General features: G+C 38.0%; 1 protein-coding gene across 7 annotated transcripts in view; it reads right to left on the bottom strand.

The window, feature by feature from the left end:
* LOC124542326 (endoribonuclease Dcr-1-like) overlaps positions 1-21,132 on the bottom strand; it is an 83,438-nt gene that overhangs the window by 40,243 nt on the left and 22,063 nt on the right. For all 7 annotated transcript variants that reach the window (XM_047120292.1, XM_047120295.1, XM_047120294.1 and 4 more), the window contains 11 exons: positions 19,459-19,608; positions 18,493-18,611; positions 17,148-17,989; positions 15,885-15,985; positions 14,733-14,837; positions 13,757-13,883; positions 12,475-13,013; positions 11,651-11,807; positions 10,326-10,431; positions 1,360-1,475; positions 396-501 (listed from right to left, as the gene is read on the bottom strand). In XM_047120292.1, the coding sequence (XP_046976248.1) occupies positions 396-501; positions 1,360-1,475; positions 10,326-10,431; positions 11,651-11,807; positions 12,475-13,013; positions 13,757-13,883; positions 14,733-14,837; positions 15,885-15,985; positions 17,148-17,989; positions 18,493-18,611; positions 19,459-19,608 (2,468 nt within the window). The remainder of the gene's footprint in view (positions 1-395; positions 502-1,359; positions 1,476-10,325; positions 10,432-11,650; positions 11,808-12,474; positions 13,014-13,756; positions 13,884-14,732; positions 14,838-15,884; positions 15,986-17,147; positions 17,990-18,492; positions 18,612-19,458; positions 19,609-21,132) is intronic.

Genomic DNA, 21,132 nt, shown 5'->3' with positions numbered 1-21,132 from the left:
AATAATTTATGAACACATTAAATAGAATAGGTCCGAGGTGTTAACCCTGGGGAATGCCTGTTTTGATTAAAACAAAAACATCTTATTATTGCAAGTCGTGTGTTCTATTTCGACGATTTTATCTGTCAGAGTGACATGATCATTGTGAATATTCTGATCAAATATTTTACGTCTTTTAATAGTTATTTTCTCGCTAAAATCTCTTACGGCGCTTAATGTCTATGGGCAGTGTTGATGTATGGTCATCTATCACTACCATCAGAAGGCCATTTGTCAGTCCGCCTAATTATTATTTTTTATTCTTTGTCAATAATACTTTTATACCCGACAGCTATAACTAGTCATGAGATATGGCCCCCCTTCTAGATATAGTAAAACTATGAATCATAACTAACCTTTCTCCATATTCTGAGTAGTATCAGAATCTAACGTTGGATTATTCTCTATATCCGAGTCCGTACAGTCTATTATCGCTTGGCAGTCCGTGAACGCCCACGCCGTCTGAAATTAAAAACATTTAGACTTAATTCATTATAAAATGGATGGCTTCGCTTGCATTTCAGACGTTGTTCGTCAGGTATGATGAGTGATAATGTAGTCTATCCTTTCTATAGTTCAAGCTTGTCTTATACATACTTATGTCAGAGGTTCCCACTCTTTCATAACAAAATGTGTTACATAAGAAAATAAAGTAAAACAAAACAAAACTGAGGCTTGGATTCGAAATAAATTGACCAGGTGAAATCAGATTCTAGGTCAGGTAGATATTAGCATGACGCCCTCCCAGGACATCCCATATTCTTATAAAGAATATCAATAAAAATAAACTTTCTTTTACAAGCACTTTTGAATCGTCATTCAACAACTGTATTAAGTGAAGCTAATACGAAAAAAATATAGTCACGTGACTTAATCCCGACATTTTACTTGGTGGTAGGGCTTTGTGCAAACCCGCCTAGGTAGGTACCACCCACTCATCAGATATTCTACCGCTAAACAACAATACGCAGTATTGTTTTGTTCCGGTTTGAAGGGTGAGTGAGCCAGTGTAACTACAGGCACAAGGGACATAACATCTTAGTTCCCAAAGTTGGTGGCACATTGACGATGTAAGGAATAGTTAATATTTCTTACAGCGTCATTGTCTATGGGTGATGATGACCACTTACCATCAGGTGGCTCATATGCTCGTCCGCCAATCATAAAATAAAAAAAAATGGCGGACATCTAAGGTTGATTGGCTACTTGATATGTGTCATTTTTAGTGTGTGCGAAAAGCGTATTTTTTTGTTTTATAAACTATTACTTATAAATTATTTTGGAAGTTATATATTATTATAGTGTACAGAGAGGTCTTACCCGCTTGTAGTAATACTGGCGGCGCTTGGTGGTGCCAGGTCGCGCACAATCGCTCGCCTCCGACGTGTCGGTCACGACGGTGTTATCAAACTCCGCTGATTTGAAGTTCTCTTTACCTGTAAAAGTAAAAGTAAAGTAACAGCCTGTAAATTTCCCACAGCTGGGCTAATGGCCTCCTCTCCCATTAAGGAGAGGGTTTGGAACATATTCCACCACGCTGTTCCAATGCGGGTTGGTGGAATGCACATGTTGCAGAATTTCGATGAAATTAGACACATGCAGGTTTCCTCACGATGTTTTCCTTCACCGCCGAGCACGAGATAAATTATAAACACAAATTAAGCACATATATATAGTGGTGCTTGCCTGGGTTTGAACCCGAAATCGTCGGTTAAGATGCACGTGTTCTAACCACTCGGCCATCTCTTTACCTGTAAACGAGATTTATTTATAATTTTCAATAGGCAGATGGACTGGCATATTTATCAACTCAGTGTCAATTTTGGAGTCGGCACAGCATGTCTTCTCCTTCCATACATACATACAGCATACTTACTTACATCTCTGTCGGTCGTCATCTCACAAGTAACATTCTTTCTAACCATATCGTCGTTCACACAATCCATCCATCGTTTCCTTGGTCGTCCTCTACCTCTACATCCATCCACATCCATACTCAAGACCTTCCTCACAACATGGTCCTCATTCCTCCGCATAATACCACACCATGACAACCGGTTACCACATAGCTTCTAGGTCACCGGTTCCAATTTCAAACTTCCTCTTATGTGCTTATTCTTTGGACAGAGTTGGACCCCATTAATATTAATATATAGCGCGTAATAATAATCGTAAATCAGCGATTAGAGCTTCCCCGCGTTCCCACACCCCGCGTGGGTCCGAGCGACACTGCACAATACGAATACCCAATATGGTTAACAATTATTATCCTTACATCAATACCTGTTGACTTCCAAGCAGGATATATTAATTTATATAATTGCATTTAACTAACATGACTTTGTATTTTTTAAATGTTGAAAAAGAGTAACTACTGAGTTTCTTGCCGGTTCTTCTCGGTAGAATCTACTTTCCGAACCCGTGGTAGCTTCACTTAATTGTAAAATGACGATTCAAAAGTGCTTGTAAAGGCATACTTGAATAAAGTTTATTTTGATTTTTTTTAATCAAAATAGTGTTAATAACAATTTTGTATAAGTGTGTTAAGAAATAATCGCAAGACCTCCCGAACATCGAGCGCTACCAAGAATTACCATACCGTGAGAAATAATCACACCATGCATTCCTTGAAGCTACCACCTGTTGCCAGCGTCGCTGCTTTGTTTCGCAAGACCTCCCGAACATCGAGCGCTACCAAGAATCACCATACCGTGGGGACCATTCAGTGATTTACCGATTTCGTATATAAATATGTAATTCAGACTACAGAACTTCACTTTTTGTTCTAACATCGAACAGACTGTCACGTATATTATAAATTAGAAATAATTAATTGTTAAATTAAATTATTTAAATAAACGTATAAGTTAAATTCGTTCGGTTTCATTCTGCATCCTCAACGGCAGCCTTACGTAATTGGCGCAGTCGGTAGGATGCTCGCGGAACGTTTCGCGTAGAAGATTTCCGTAATCGCGTGAAGCCCCGCCGTAGCTTGTCTAGCTGCTGCATCCGTAGCATCCGAATCTACGAGTAGTGCTGCACGAGAGGTATCCAGACATCGATAACGCAGAGAGACCGAAACATGTTCATGTGAGTACACTAGATTCTTTTTAGTGGTTGCTCAATCCTAGCCTAACTAACCTGTGTGTTAATAAAATTTGCCAAGATTTTTCATTTAAGAAAATCGAAGGAACCTAGGATAGTTATTAGTAGTAGGCAAACTTTCGTAGATAATAGAAGAGATATTAGTTTAAGTAGTATAGAAGAACAAACGGAAATGTCTGAGTTAGACACCATTTATAAAGCCTTAAGGTTGGTACCCGAGTTCGACGGGAACCCAAATGTACTTACTAGATTTTTAAAATTATGTGATCAATTGGTAGGACAGTTTTGTAGTGATAGTAGTAGTGAATTAAGTAGGTGTGCTCTTCTCAACGGAATTCTTAACAAAGTAACAGGCTCTGCTGCTCGCTTAATTAATTCTAATGGGATTCCATCCGACTGGCAAGGCATTCGAACTGCTTTAGTGAACAACTTCGCGGACCAACGAGATGAAACCGCTCTATATAACGATTTAGCTATTTTATCGCAAGGTTCTAGCACCGCGCAGGAGTATTATGAGCGTTGCCAGAATCTATACAGTACTATAATGACCTATGTAAGCCTGCATGATACCCTTGAGACCACCATTAATGCTAAACGAGATCTTTATCGTAAATTAACGCTTCAAGCGTATTTGCGAGGTTTGAACGATCCCTTAGGATCGCGCATACGTTGCATGCGCCCTGAGACCATCGAAAAGGCATTAGAATTCGTACACGAGGAGATGAATACTATGTACCTACAAAATCGGAACCAAAAATTACCTGACAAAAAATCTATAAATTCTATGTCCGTACCAAATCATTTTGTAAGTGCCTATAAAATGCCTAACCAACAGTTTTCAATGCCCACGCCTAAACCTTTTAACTTTAATATACCTGGCCCTTCACGCCCTCATTTCGTTCCACCATCTACACCGCAATGGAGACAGAATCGGTATCAACCCCGCCAATTCGGTCCAACACATACGCAACAAATTTTTAGATCGTCACCGCCAAATTATAACCCTCAACAAAATAACTTTCAAATAGGTTCACGTCTTAACCACCAAGCTGTTAACCAACCACGTCCTATGAGTGGAGTAAGCCATTATGTTACAAGACCATTGCCGCCTACACAACCAACAATTACAGGACATAACTGGGCAAAATCCGGGAACCCACCCCCTACGAACTACTTTAAATCTAAAGAAGTAAATTACAATAGTTTCATTGACAATTCTATATACGATGAATATGCCGATTATTACGATCCTTATTACGATATTAGCGAGTACGTAGAATACCAGCAACCCTATGAATATTCCGTACAGGAACCTTTAGAAAATTGTACAGAAACACCCCAAGTGGAAGCCGATAGCGTTAAAACAAACGAGCAGGATTTTTCGAAGGACCGGAAGTCCGACACCTTAAAATAGAAATTAATCTTCAAACCCAACGTCAGCTTCCGTACATTCAAATCGCATCACCTCCTATGAAACTATTAATAGATACAGGAGCAAATCAATCTTTTCTGTGTCCCGAGGTAGTGGAAAGATACTATAGTAACTTACCAGTAAATTACGATCCTTTTGAAGTTAAGAATATTCACGCCACCTCTAGAAATTACTATTCAATTACGTTACCTAGCTTTAAAGAATTTAATGATTCGGATAATACGACATTTTACATTTATAAGTTCCATGATTATTTCGATGGGCTTATTGGTACAGACCTATTAGATAAGTGGGAGGCTGTAATAGATTATAAGAACAAATTGCTAAAAACTAAAACCGCTTCAAATCCGATTAAGGTATATGATTCCCGCAACGCGAATTTGTATGAGGACATTATACCAGCGAATACTTCGAAATTACTTAGGATTCCGATAAATATTCATGACGGACATGCATTTATAGAAGAACAAACCGTTTCAAATTGTATTATAGGCGAATGCTTAACTACCGTTTCGAATAACAGGGGAATAGTTGAAGTAACCAATCCAAGTCGAAGCGACGTCATATTCTCTATGGACCGAGCAATCTCTGCAGAAATGTATAACGTACAGTGTACACCTGCCAATAAACAGCAAGATCGCATAAAAGAAGTAATTTCGCGTCTACGCACTGATCACTTAAATATCGAAGAACGTACGAACTTAGAGCTGCTTTGTGCGCAGTATGCCGATGTTTTCTACTTAGAAGGAGAGCCTTTAACTTTCACCAACAAAATAAAGCACTCGATTAAAACAACTGATGAGGTTCCGGTTTACACAAAAAGTTATCGGTATCCCTATGTCCACAGACAGGAAGTACAAGAACAGATAGGTAAGATGCTAGAACAGGGAATCATTAGGCCTTCGAATTCAGCATGGAGCTCCCCAATTTGGGTTGTAGCTAAGAAAGCAGACGCGTCAGGGAAAGCTAAATGGCGTATAGTAGTTGATTTCCGAAAACTCAATGAAAAGACCGTAGACGACAAGTATCCCATTCCTAATATAGCCGACGTATTAGATAAATTAGGTAATTGCCAATATTTCACAACCTTAGACCTTGCTAGTGGCTTCTATCAAGTAGAAATGAACCCCCAAGATATACCTAAAACAGCTTTTAATGTCGAACACGGCCATTTTGAATTCTTACGCATGCCTATGGGCCTTAAAAATAGTCCATCCACTTTTCAGAGAGTCATGGACAATGTGTTGAGAGAGCTACAGAATACTATTTGCCTAGTATACCTAGATGATATAATAGTATTTAGTACATCCCTTCAGGAGCACATAATTAACCTAGAAAAAGTATTTAAGAAATTACGTGAGTCAAATTTTAAAATACAGATGGACAAATCAGAATTCCTAAAACTAGAAACGGCGTACCTTGGGCATGTTATTAGCAAGGATGGTATAAAACCTAACCCTGACAAAATATCGGCAATTAAGAATTACCCCTTACCTAATACCCGTACAGAAATAAAACGCTTTTTAGGATTACTTGGTTATTATAGAAAATTCATACCAGACTTTGCTAAAATAACCAAGCCTCTGACCCAATGCTTGAAGAAAGGTTCCAAAATTGTCCAAGATCAGAATTATATCCAATGCTTTGAAAAGTGTAAAACTCTACTTGTCAATGATCCGATCCTTCAATATCCGGACTTTTCAAAGGAATTTATACTCACAACAGATGCTTCGAATTTAGCAATTGGAGCCGTTCTTTCTCAAGGCCCCATTGGATCAGATAAACCAATAGCATACGCATCGAGAACGCTTAATTCAAGCGAAATAAACTACAGTACGATAGAAAAGGAATTACTCGCCATTGTGTGGGCAACGAAATACTTTCGACCCTATCTTTTTGGTAGGAAGTTTAAAATTATGACAGACCATCGGCCTTTGCAATGGGTAATGAACATGAAAGAGCCCAATTCGCGCTTAACACGTTGGAGACTACGCCTAAGTGAATATGATTACACAGTCATTTATAAACCAGGGAAAATTAATTCCAACGCCGACGCCCTATCACGAATAGAAATCCATAATGAAGAGTCTAGTTCTATTGTCGTTAACATCTCAGACAAATCTGATTCAGAAAGAACCAGAAGTATCGACTCAAGAACCGACAGTATTCATAGCGATGCAGAAAGCCCTATACTAGAAGTCCCTATTACTGATGATCCCCTTAACAAATTTAGCAGACAAATCGTATTTAACGTTGTTGGCGATATTAAAAGTAGACCTCACATAACTCACCCTTCTGAAACTTACACAAAAACTTGCATACAAATCTCCAAATCAAACCTAGAACAAGATGTAATAGATGCCATAAAAGAATACGTTACACCACGTATAAAAACAGGAATCTTAATTAATCCCCCGCTTGAAATGTACAAAATTATACCGGTTATACAAAAGTATTTCAAAAATTCCGCAATGAACCTAGTTCTTTCCAAATTAGAAGTTGAAAACGTTAAGGATTACCTAAAGCAACAAGAAATTATTAAGAACTATCATGAAGGCAAGACGAACCATAGAGGCATTAATGAATGTTGTTTAGCTCTGTCTAAACGTTATTTCTGGCCAAAAATGAAAAACCAAGTGACAAAATTCATTAATGAGTGTCTTATTTGCGGTCAGGCAAAATATGACCGAAATCCTGTAAGACCTAGATATGAAATTGTACCACCACCTACCAAGCCTATGGAAGTTGTACACTTGGATTTATTCAGCGTAGATAGTAACAAGTACCTAACAATTATCGATGCATTCTCGAAATATGCACAAGCATATTCTTTGAGAGATGCTACAGCCGTTAGTGTAGTTCAGGCTTTATTAAAGTTCTCTTCCCATCATGGTATGGCTCTTAAATACATTACGGATAATGGCCCTGAATTTACAAATCAACTATTTTCTGAATTCATTAAATTACACAAAATTGAACATCATAGAATATGCCCCAATACACCCAATGAAAATGGAATGATAGAACGCTTTCATAATACCCTACTCGAACACTTGCGTATCTTAAAATTAGAACACCGCAATGAATCCGTTACCAACCTTATGACGTACGCTGTAATGGCATATAATAGTTCAATCCATTCTTTCACGAAATGTCGCCCAATAGAAATAATTACTGGTCATTTAGATCCGCGAGATCCTTTAGACATGAATATAACAGAGCACCTATTGCAGGAATATATACTAGATCACCGTAAGCGAATGTTAAAGGTATACGAAATCATTAATGAAACCGCCCTTCAGCGTCGTACTGAAATAACCGAGAACATTAATAGAAATCGCGAGCCTGAGCAAACATATGCACCTGATCAACGAATCTATGTCAGAAATCCCCTAGCTAATAGACAGAAATTAGCTGCCCGCTATACGAACGATACGGTTGTAACAGATTTACCTATACATATTTATACAAAGAGAAAGAGAGGACCCGTACCCAAGTCGCGCCTGAAACGGGTACCTAATAGTGCTCGTTTGTTACAGGATACAGAAAACACTACTCGCGTTAATGCTGGCTCAGATCCTGAAGCTGGGACAAGCAGACGTGATAACACTTGAAAGCTTAAAAAATGGACCGGGTATTCTCCCCTTCAACCTAGGACCTACTAGAATAATTTCCCATTTCCATTCTTTTGTTCAAATTATAAATTTAAATAATGTGCGAAATAGGTTAGAATCCGTTCGAGAGAAGTTAAGCAACCTAGCACCTGACTTAAATAATAAAACTTCGTTACTTTACGCCCCGCATATCAAATTTCTTGCAACGAAATTAAATGACATGTCAGAGCAACTGTTAACCTTTCAAGGAAAACGTTCAAAAAGAGGCCTCGTTAACGGTCTTGGTTCCATAATCAAAAGTATCTCCGGAAATTTAGATTATACGGACGCACTAAAGTACGAAAATGCCATTGCTATTCTACAAAAGAACGAAAATAACTTAGCCATTGAAATAAATCATCAAATAAGTTTAAGCAAGCAGTGGGCATCTCAGAGTTCAAATGTTACAGATAGGATAGTAGAAAACCAGAGGAAAATAGAGAACATTATTAAAACCATCCTAGATAATGATGTTAGGAAAGAAGAAGATGCAATTAAGTATTTTCATTTAGCCCAGCTACTTACAATACTAGGTGATGACATAGACAATTTGTCACAAGAGTTGTCAAAACTACAGAATCTATTGGCATTCATAAGAGCTAAAAGCATCCATTATTCCGTTCTCGATTACGACACTTATATAGTTATGTTAAATAAACTAAAAGGTTTATACAATTCAAATGTAGTGCTAGATATTAATTTTAGGGAATATTTAGATCTATTAAGATTAGGATATTATTATAAAGATAATGATATAATCTTGGTAATTAAGTTTCCAATCATGAATCCCAATAACTACATCCTTTACAAATTGTCCTTAGCCCCTAATAGTAATGATAAAATTATAATCCCTACCTATCCATACGTAGCAATTCACGAGAAAGATCTACTGTATATAGAGACAGAATGTCCGAAGTACAGTCACGGTCATCTTTGCGAGGACAACTTAAACCGACACTATGGAGAGCAAACGAGCTGCATTCAACATCTTATACTCCAGCAACATATCCATGAAACCTGTCGGGTTACTCCAGTAATCTTATCTTCTCAAGCCATGGAACAATTGGATGATCGTCACTATGTTCTGAGCTTTCCCAACTTAACGAAAGTTCATTTAACCTGTTCTCAAGATCAATACAAAAACCTTCTCGGAAGCTATCTAGCTGAAATACCTAAAGGGTGTGCTCTACAAACGTCCATCTTCACCATCACTAACCACCATGATCAAGTAAAAGGACAAGTTTTGAAAATGTTGAATATAGAATATAGTAATGAAGATCCATACAAAGCGACAGCGAAGAACATCTTGAAATTGAACAGTATAGATTTGACTCACTTACATTCAACCAATACCAGGATTGCCTCTCAAGAACCAGTGACTTTGGAATTGTCGAACTTAGACACGCTCTATCACACGACTATACCTGTCTACCTACTCATCGGTGCATCAGTACTCACTATTAGCATCGTCCTCATTCGTCGCAAATGTATGCATTTAAGAAATACCAACCAGAAGGACAATGAGGCAACCAGAACACAAGAAGTCCAGGACAGCCCCAGAGATCCTATGTCTCTATCAGCACTATTTTCGACAAAAGTCTCCAAATAGCTGCTGATCCTGCGGAGGGAGTTGTTAAGAAATAATCGCAAGACCTCCCGAACATCGAGCGCTACCAAGAATTACCATACCGTGAGAAATAATCACACCATGCATTCCTTGAAGCTACCACCTGTTGCCAGCGTCGCTGCTTTGTTTCGCAAGACCTCCCGAACATCGAGCGCTACCAAGAATCACCATACCGTGGGGACCATTCAGTGATTTACCGATTTCGTATATAAATATGTAATTCAGACTACAGAACTTCACTTTTTGTTCTAACATCGAACAGACTGTCACGTATATTATAAATTAGAAATAATTAATTGTTAAATTAAATTATTTAAATAAACGTATAAGTTAAATTCGTTCGGTTTCATTCTGCATCCTCAACGGCAGCCCTACGTAATTAGTGTACTTATAAAAGTTTTTTTTTATTAATTTAGTGTTTAATTTAGACCGTTATAAATATAATGTATATTTAATTCTCATGTATTACCGATCGGCATGAGTTGGTCGTCCAGTTCGCCGGATTTGTGCAAGATCCGACAAGCTTGTAAGGCGACCATACGCCTCGCTAAGACTCTGGTTGGCATAGGATGACCCTGGAAACAAGTGTTTTCAAACTTACAATACAAACTTCTTTGTGATATATGGGCAACTCAAATATAAGTGTGTCGATTCAATGTACAGCCAGAGTAAGAAAACCTTCGTCAGTTTTCAAATTAATTCCTTTATCAAGTCTTGAGCTCTTAGTACCTTTTGTATCTAAACATCGAATCACTGCAACGCAATATGTCACTCTCGATCGGTGAAGCAGATTATCGCTCATGCTGAGCACACGAAAATAGATCTTAAGGGGACGAACCTTTTCTTACCCCGACTGTACATAGTTAAGAAGTTTTTTATCAAGTAACAATATATATTTTCCCGTTCCGTTATGTAGAAGGAACTTTGTCAAAATTCCCTTCTTGGTAAGAGAATGTTATAATAATAACTAGCGAGACGCCACGACGTCGCACGGGTGCAATTTCCAAAATTATCAGTGATTTTATATATACAAAAAACGTAAACAGCATCAAAATCCGTTGCGTAATTTTAAAGAAAATGACAAATCAAAACACAAGAGCTTATTGGGAATTTATTTTAATTTAATTTGAAATACCAATAGATATGTATGCACGCAACCTGATCTTATGGAACCCTGGACCTTATCTTCAGACACATAGACAGCACTACCCAAACATCACATATCACATCACATCATCAGAACGTTTTTGTCCACTGCTGGACATAGCTCATAGTCCACGGATGCAAGACACAGGGGCCGATTATAATCATGGGACTTCTATATAATCTGCCGCACTTTAGCTACTTACATTTGGGTCAGAGTAATGTATGTGATGTGTTTGTTTTTGTTTGTTTTATGGTATAGGTTGGCGGACGAGCATATGGGCCACCTAATGGTAAGTGGTCACCATCACCCATAGACAGTGACGCTGTAAAAAATATTAACTATACCTTACATCGCCAATGCGCCACCAACCTTGGGAACTAAGATGTTATGTCCCTTGTGCCTGTAGTTACACTGGCTCACCCTTCAAACCGGAACACAACAATACTGAGTACTGTGACTTGATAGAATAACTGATGAGTGGGTGGTACCTACCCAGACGGGCTTGCACAAAGCCCTACCACCAAGAAGATCTTGTCTCATATATTATATTTATATACAGTATAGATGTGGTCTATGGTGCCGTATCCCGCCCCAAACCCTGTGATCACTCTTGAAAACAACTACCCAATATAATTAAACATACTTACAACAATGTTATACTTGATGGGACAGTTCAGCGGCATCCTTAGTGTGCATATATAAGCAGTCCTGACGTCACCGCGCCTGTCCGGCAGTTGGACTTCCTCCATCCACCACTGGGGCGTCAGCCTCGTAAACGTATCTGAGGGTAGCTTGCCACAATAACTGGAAATATATGATTATTTAGAACAAGTCAGTAACAGTCTGTAAATTTCCCACCGCTGGGATAAGGCCTCCTCTCTCACTAAGGAGAGGGTTTGGAACATATTCCACTACGCTGTTCCAATGCGGATTGGTGGAATGCACATGTGGCAGAATTTCGATGAAATTAGACACATGCAATTTTCCTCACGATGTTTTCCTTCACCGCACGAGATGAATTATAAACACAAATTAAGCACATATATACAGGGTTATTAGTAATTCGACGTATATCCGTTAAGAGGTGATAGGGGTGACTATTTGCAATAATTTTAACCCCCATATGCATAATCCAAAAGGGAACTATTTCTAAATTATCACGTTTTTCAGCTTTTTTCAAAATTTGTCAAAAATGCAACTTCAAAAATTTATTTAAAAAAAAGTATGAATAAATATCTATTTTTTTCTTTTGTTTTTTAAAAATGATTAAACACTGGATATTTGTCAATATTTAAACAATAATTATCGGTTCAAATTTAGTTATAATTTCATTTTACTTAGGACTCTAAAAATGTTGAATACGCAATTATTTTTACTACTTTAAAGTGCACATTCATTTGTTTTGAAATAGTGTCTTGTTTGTAGTCGGTTTTTCTTTTAGTTAAAATTTTTATTTAAATACCAAACTTACCGATTGATGAGAGCAATGGCGGTGTTCAGATCGACGAAAGCGGCTTGTTCTTCACTCTTCCTATCACTCGTAACTTTATAATCATATTTAACATTACATTTAAAACTCGTATCGTTTACATCACAACTGTCTTCTCTGAAGTCTAGCGTTTTGTGACTCTTCTCCAATTTCACATCTCTATCAGCTTTAGAAATGTCATCTGATGCATCATTATCTAAATCACCATTGACAGCGCCATCATTGACATCTAGAGTTTCATTATTATCATTGTAATGATCATTAGCTTCACAATCATTATTATCTTTGGCATCTTTCATTTTACAATTAACACTTAAATCTCCTGTATTTGCTGTTTCACTTTCTATATTGTTTTCTTTTCTATCAATTCTATCTATAGGTTTATTTGTGTCATTATTTCCGTCTCTCTTTAGTTCTAGTGGCGTATATGCTTTTATTATTGGTGATATCGTATCAGCATGATTCTCTTCCTCCACTGATGGCTCGTTTTGTATCCCACAGCCACATTTCCTTGTTATTAACTGAGAAACAATATAGTTATGTAAACAAGATAGTATATTTTTTTATGGTATAAGTTGGCGGACGAGCATATGGGCCCACCTCAAATATTAACTATTCCTTACATCGTAAATGCGCCACCAACCTTGGGAACTAAGATGTTATGTCCCTTGTGCCTGTAGTTACACTGACTCAGCCTTCAAACCGAAACACAACAATACTGAGTATTGTTAGTTGGCAGTAGAATAATTGATGAGTGGGTGGTACCTACTCAAACGGGCTTGCACAAAGCCCTACCACCAAGTAAAGTATATTACAATATTATGCTGAATTCATAATTAAAGCTTCACTAGATATTGCTGACAGCATTGCTGCTTATAATTACAAAAAAAAAATACAATAAATAATACATTTGTTTGAGTCAAAAAATTGTCTGAGGATAGTAGTGATTATTCCATAATATATTTTAAAAATAGAACAAAATACAATGATATTGATTTTTTATCTGTATCGAAATTCATTTACAGATATTTTTTGACAAAATTTGATGCTATAACATATCCATTTATGAAATGGGTATGCGAATATTGGTTAAACCAACGTTCATAGAAATTGAAGTGAGAAATATTAACCATTTCTTACATCTCCAATGCTACTGGCATTTATTACCATGCGCATATTCTAATTTTGGAGGTAGTCGCATAGTCACAGCTTAGTGAGTCTTACACAGCTGTGTCACCAGCTCGCTCGCGTCGGAGCGCCGTACCTGATCGAGCTCCTTGTAGACAGCTAGGTTGTGGGCCAGGGGGGCGCAGTCCGAGCGCGCTGCCAGCAGCGCCACCGCCGAGCGACTGGCGCGAGCGCGCCCGCGACACAACCCGTGCGAGCGGTAGCTGCGGGGCGACCACACGGTAGGGGGCGGTGGGTATTGGGTAGGTAGCGGTAAATAAATAAATATAAATATGAGATAACATCACATACATTACTCGGATCCCAATGTAAGTAGCTGAAGCACTTGTGTTGTGGAAATCAGAAGTAACGACGGTACCACAAACACCCAGACCCAAGACAACATAGAAAACTAATGGTAATCTACATCGACTCGGCCAGGAATCGAACCCGGGACCATACACACCACTCGACCACAGAGGTCGTCAGTAGGTGGCGCTGATTGGTTCACACCTTCCAGATACTCGCTACCGAGTCTATATAGTGTATAATTCATCATAAACAGCCTATAAATTTCACACTGGTGGACTAAGGCCTCTTCTCCCTTTGAGGAGATATTTGGAACATATTCTGACATACTGTTTCAATACGGGTTGTCAGAATACACATGTGACAGAATTTCTATGTAATTAGACACATGCAGGTTTCCTCACGATGTTTTCCTTCACCGCCGAGCACGAGATGAATTATAAACACAAGAATATTCAGTGGTGTTTGCCTGGGTTTGAACCCGCAATTATCAGTTAGAAGCACGCGTTCCTATCACGCGGCCATCTCGGCTCTTAATTATACATCTGTCGCGTTTAAAAGGAACAAATTTCGTCCAATAGCATCGCGCCAATCCAAGGCCATAAAGGCGATCGATCATAAGCCCCTCCCCCCTTCTCATCTCTCTATCTCTTTCTATCGTATAGTATTTTATATAATATTAATTAATTGATTACACTTAGATATAGTTAATTGATTTCATTGTGTCTGTTAGCGCCTCTAGTTTTTATTAATAAAAGACTTACGAAGGCGGCACATCCCATCTGACGACGAGATTGCACCTCGGGAGGTCAATGCCCTCTTCCAGCACAGAGGTCGCCAGTAGCAGGTTACATTCGTGCATACGGAACCTGAGAAAATAAATCGTTTTCTTAGCTGAAAATGAGGTTAAAAAAAAAAACAAAATATATAGGTAGGATTACAAACATGATAGAAAAGCTGGGTATTAATATTCGTTGATACATATTTATTAAATGTTTTAATTTGAAAAAGAGTAACTACTGTGACAACTTAAACTAAAATGTGCAACTTATGGTGATAGCTCGATATTAAAATAACTTTGCAAAATGTCAATCATATTTTGTTACCCCTCCTCAACAGATGAATGATGATTTAATGGTACAGATAATATCTATACTAATATTATAAAGAGGTAAAATTTGTAAGTTTGTATGTAGGGGGGTAATTTCTGGAACTCATAATCCAATTCTAAAATTTTTTTAACTGGCAGAAAGCTACATTATTCCTGAGTGCTATAGGCTATAAATCGTGTCTATAACATGTATACTAACCGAGCTATCACAACTTTTGTCTAGCAAGTTGGAAAAAAATACCTCATAAGACAGAATTATTTGCATGCGCTGGCTAAACAGTTGCTTAAAATTAAAAACAATGTATGGCTACCTGGTTCGTCTTAATTGTTTCTACAAAAAGTCCGCGATACCATATATCTGTCTTTTATATTTTATCTTTTATATACTAATACGCGAGAGAAGCCGTGGGCGGCCGAGAGAATATCAAAATCAAAAAATCAAAATCAAAATAAACTTTATTCAAGTGGGCTTTTACAAGCACTTTTGAATCGTCATTTAACAACTGTATTAAGTGAAGCTACCACCGATTCGGAGAGTAGATTCTACCGAGAAGAACCCGCAAGAAACTCAGTAGTTACTCTTTTTCAACATTTAAAAAAATACAGTCATTTTAGTTAATACAATTATTTAAATTAATATCCTGCTTGGAAATCAACAGGTATTAACCACGCTTTCTTATCATCTACAAAATCTTGTATCGAATAATACACCTTTTCTACCGATGTATTTTTTATAAACGATTTGAATTTACTAGACGGCAAAGTTAAAAATGTCTGCGGAATACATAGCAAAGTGTCAACTTACTTCTTTAGCACATCCTCTTGTTTCTTGCTGCCATTGGGCCCCTCATCGGCACAGTACTGCGCACACAGGTGCGACAGAGACGGGCGACTGCGGGACATGTCCTATGTGAACAGACTATCTGTAGCGACATCCCCGCCCGAATGTTATTAGATCCCACACATACCCAACCAAGGAGAGTGCACACACAGACTCTGATAGCATACCTACGGACTATGTAACACCAACAAAAACAGGCCGTAAATTTCCCACTGTTGGACTTTCCCTTTGAGGAATTGGTTCGGAAAATATTCCACCACGCCGTTCCAATGCGGATTAGTGGAATACACATGTCGCAGAATTTCTATGAAGTTGTAAGATGTTTTCCTTCACCGCCGAGCACGAGATGAATTATAAACACAAATTAAGCACATGAATATTAATTTGTGCTCATATCATCAGTTAAGATTCACAAAGAAAATTTTGTCATTAGCTATTCTTGGGTATTTTTTGTCTTGGATATCTTGATGACCAATCTTAATGATCAATTTCGGTCACAAACGAGACCAACCAATTATGAAGGACATATCATAGTGTGCAAATATCTGCCACACAAGCGTATTCTCTATTCCGTCTCATAATCCGAAGAGGAGAAAGATATCAAGCGCACGCTCAACTGCTTTACATGATTAAATAAAACTATTTATAACGGATGAATCGCGTATATTAATTATTTTTAAACATCCCGACGTTTCGAGCACTTTGCAGTGTCAGTCTGCCCGTGACCACGAACACTGCAAAGTGCTCGAAACGTCGGGATGTTTAAAAATAATTAATATACGCGATTCATCCGTTATAAATAGTTTTATTTAAATGTGTAATCATCGCGAAAATTTAAGACAACATTATGCTTTACGTGATGTCTGAGACACGGAAGAATAACCAGTGCTATCATGACATCGTACTGCAACCTGATGGTAAGTGGTCACCTCCATGTGACAGTGGTCATATTAACCATTTGTTACATCGCCAATGCGCCATCAACTCTGAACTAAGATGTTATGTCTCTTGTTCCTGTAGTTACACTGGCTCACCTTTCAAACCGGAACACAAAAATACGAGTACTGTTATTTGGCTGTAGAATATCTGACGAGTAGGTTGCTTCCTACCCAGGCACAAAGCCTGCACAAAGTCCTACCACCAAGGACTCTTTATAGAGCCCAAAAATATTTTTAAGCCGCTAACTAAAGTCTTAGGACTCGATTCAGTGATCACCATAACACTCACCGCTATCATCATAAACATGATCTTGGCCATCAGAGCCTCCTTCATGAACACGATGCCGCACAGAGCGTCAGGGTTCTGCTGCATCTGCAGCAACTTCGCAGCATTGCTTCGCAGCGCCCTCCCGCGCCCTCGAGAGCGGTGCCCGAAGCGCTTCCCAAAGACCTTACCATCGACCGCATTCCTATCATCACACTTCACACTTTGCTTTTCACTATTCGCCACATCATCACACTTCACACTTTGCTTATCACTATTCGCCACTTTATCGAAACTCACATCCTCGGTGTAGTCGTAATCCTTCAAATTCGCCTCGTATGTATTTACTCTATCCTCGATCCTATTACCGAGCGTTACAAAGTCACATTTATCGATCTCATTCAAGAGTTCGCTCGTCTTCGATCTTTTTACATCACACGATTCATTTTTTGGTACATTTCCATCTCGTTTCGAATCATTTTCATCTGTTTTGTTATCTGCCTGTAATTTGCTTTCAGTATCTGATCCGTCTGAAGTTTCCTCTTTCAGTTTAACGTTTTCTTCTATACATCGATTGGAATTCGATTTTGAACTGTCATTTGTCTTCGTGTTATTCTGATTGTCCAATGGCTGAAACTTCTCCAGAATTTCGACCAATCGGAGGACTTTTGGGGTCGAAAACATCGTTATTTTCTCCCAATCGGACGCGCATTTCGAGAACATTAAATCCGCGAAGCATCTGATCTTTACGAAGACAGACGTGCACAGGCATAAGAGAAGAAAGTGCCTCTCGTAGGGCACTTTGATCTTCAACTTTTCTAACTTAGTCAATAGTGATATCGCAGCCTTATCAGCTGCGTAGGGCCCTGAAAATTATACATACACATTAAAAAACAAAACAACAACATCCTGTAAATTTTCTTCCCCTTGAGAAGAAGGTTTAAGAACAAATTCCACCTCGCTGTTCCAATGCGGGTTGATGGAATACACATGTGGCAGAATTTCATCAAATTAGACACATGCAGGTTTCCTGTTCCTGCCTGAGTTTGGACCCACAATCATCGGTTAAGATTAACGCGTTCTAACCACTAGGCCATCACGACACGACACGAAAAAAAAGTATATAATCACTTTTAATCCCACAGCTGGACCCACTCTTTGTGTGAAGTATTTTGAACACTATTTTGCTATACTCCAATTTTCAGTTTAAAATATTTAAATATTTTTTTAATTTGCCTCAGTCTTGCACAAGGCCCTGCCTAGTGTATTGTTTCGTTCCAGATTAAATGTTGGATGTGCTATTATTAATATGAAAGAGCGGCACAATAAGAGTTACTTTCACATTTATAATATTATATAAATAACTCACCCAACTGTTCCAGAACATATAAAAAATCAGTAAATATATTCTTGGGCTCGATTGTGGGGTCCGGTATGTTCTTAAACTCTTCATACATATCCTCACCATATATCTCCGTTGGATCGTATCTGTAATCAATAACTATATATATTTTATGCTATATGTCGGCGAACGAGCATATGGGCCACCTGATGGTAAGTATCATCACCCATAGACAATGACGCTGTAAGAAATATTGACTATTCCTTACATCGCCAATGCGCTATCAACCTTGGGAACTAAGATGTTATGTCCCTTGTGCCTGTAGTTACACTGGCTCACTCACCCCTCAAACCGGGACAGAACAATACTGAGTACTCTTATTAGACAGTAGAATACTTTATGAGTGAACAAATGTGCTTTTATAAGCCTACTTGAAAAAATATTTTTTTATTGAGTTATATTTGAAGCAATATCGACAACCCCTTCTTATGAAAGTACAAACGACCCGCCCCGGCTTCACACGTGTACAATGCTGATACTAAATATACTACAGAATTGATTTATTTATGACATCACATTAGAAACTACTAAAATATCAGCGTTTATTTACTATGTTCTCCATGTATTATATACAAAAACCTTCCTCTCGAATCGCTCTAACTATTAAAAAAACCAGATCAAAATCCGTTGCGTATTAAATATCTAAGCATACATAGGGACAGACAGCGGTAAGCGACTTTGTTCTATACTGTATACAAATACATTAAATTAATACAAAACAAGCATTACACACACTACCATATATTCGACATACATACACACACACACCGACACACACACACACACACACACACACACACACACACACACACACACACACACACACACACACACACACACACACACACGCACGCACACACACACACACACGCACACACACAACTAAAATAAAAAAATAGTTTATCTAACTAATTATATATACAGAACATATACCTGTGTTCATTTATAAATTGCAGAGCGTGATTGACCGTTTCCTTCATATAGTCCTCCAGCTCCAGATAGGCCTCCGGCAGGGCTTCCATCGAGTCCCGGGGACCGTATTCGATTATCAGCTCCCTCGGCCTCGTTGCCGTCGCTGAGAGACTGGAAAACATCGTATCATAGTATAAAACTTATTATGGTGGTATGGCAAGTGTTTGTCTGGTTAGGTACCACCCACTCCTCAAATAACTTACCTCCAAACGCTAATAATAACCCACCACATTTAAAATTAATAAAATAATCTATTTTGTATTGTTTTGCTGTCTCTACTCTTATTAATGTCACGCACACTAAGGTATCCTGTAAGCACGAGCGTCACTCATACTAATACACGTTGATAGTAATTTTACTTGGACACGCCTTCTTAAGTATTTTTTTTTATTAGTTAAATAACAATTATGTTAATTCATTCATTTTTTTTTACCTTAATAGTTAATCATTATGGTTAACAAAACAATGCTAATATTAATATAATAAAATAATCTTATATAACTTAAAGTAAGTAATATTTAATGTATGTTATGCATTGCCCTTAAAAAAAAAATTACAATCTTTTTAATATTATATACATTTTTAATATTTTACTATTAGTATTTCTGTTGGTAATCTTAAGAATAATTAAATAAAAAGATCTTTATTGTTGTTCTGAAGAGTAAGTATAAGTACGACACAACTTAGATGTCGCATCGGCAAAATTCGTAAAACCGATCACATCCGAATTGAGTACGCTATCCCGAAGTATCAATATTTATTTCTCATGTAAATATGATCTTTGCACAAACGTAACAACTTGTAATATCATATGACCTAATATATTCGTCAATTTGACGCGTCGATTTACATGGACTTGCTTTCTCTGACGCGTGAATCTATAGCGACGAATAGCGTCGAATGGCGCGATAGGGAGCTATTTCTATTGGTTGAATAAATCGGCAGTAATCGGTTTTAATTTAATTCCATTGCATTTTCCGATGCTACATCTAATTCGTGTCATACATATATACTTGACGATAAAAGAGACAAAGAGAAACAGAGAGAGATAGAAATATTGGCTGGGCTAGCTCTAACAATTTTTATTTACTATACGCATGTACAGTCGGGGTAAGAAAAGGTTCGTCACCTTAAGATCTATTTTCGTGTTGTCAGCATGAGCGAAATCCTTTCCGAACCGGTGATAGCTTCACTTATAGAATTGATAAATGATTCAAAAGTGCTTGTAAAAATCTACTTGAATAAAGTATAGTTTGCTACTTGTTGGTAGGGCTTTGTGCAAGCCCGTCTGGGTAGGTACCACCCACTCACCAGTTATTCTACCGCCAAACAACAGTACTCAGTATTGTTGTGTTCCGGTTTGAAGGGTGAGTGACCCAGTGTAACTACAGGCACAAGGGACATAACATCTCAGTTCCCAAGGTTGGTGGTACACTGACGATGTAAGGAATAGTTAATATTTCTTACAGCGTCATTATCTATGGGCGATGGTGATCACTTACTATCAGGTGGCCCATATGCTCGTCCGCCAACTTATATCATAAAAAAAATTGCTTTTTTACCGATCGAGAGTGACGTATTGCGTCGCAATAATTCTCTGTTTAGATTCAAAAGGTACTAAGAGCTTAAGACTTG

Source organism: Vanessa cardui, chromosome 30, assembly GCF_905220365.1.
Source record: "Vanessa cardui chromosome 30, ilVanCard2.1, whole genome shotgun sequence".
Lineage (NCBI taxonomy): Eukaryota > Metazoa > Arthropoda > Insecta > Lepidoptera > Nymphalidae > Vanessa > Vanessa cardui.
This window is presented reverse-complemented; position numbering and strand designations above follow the sequence as displayed.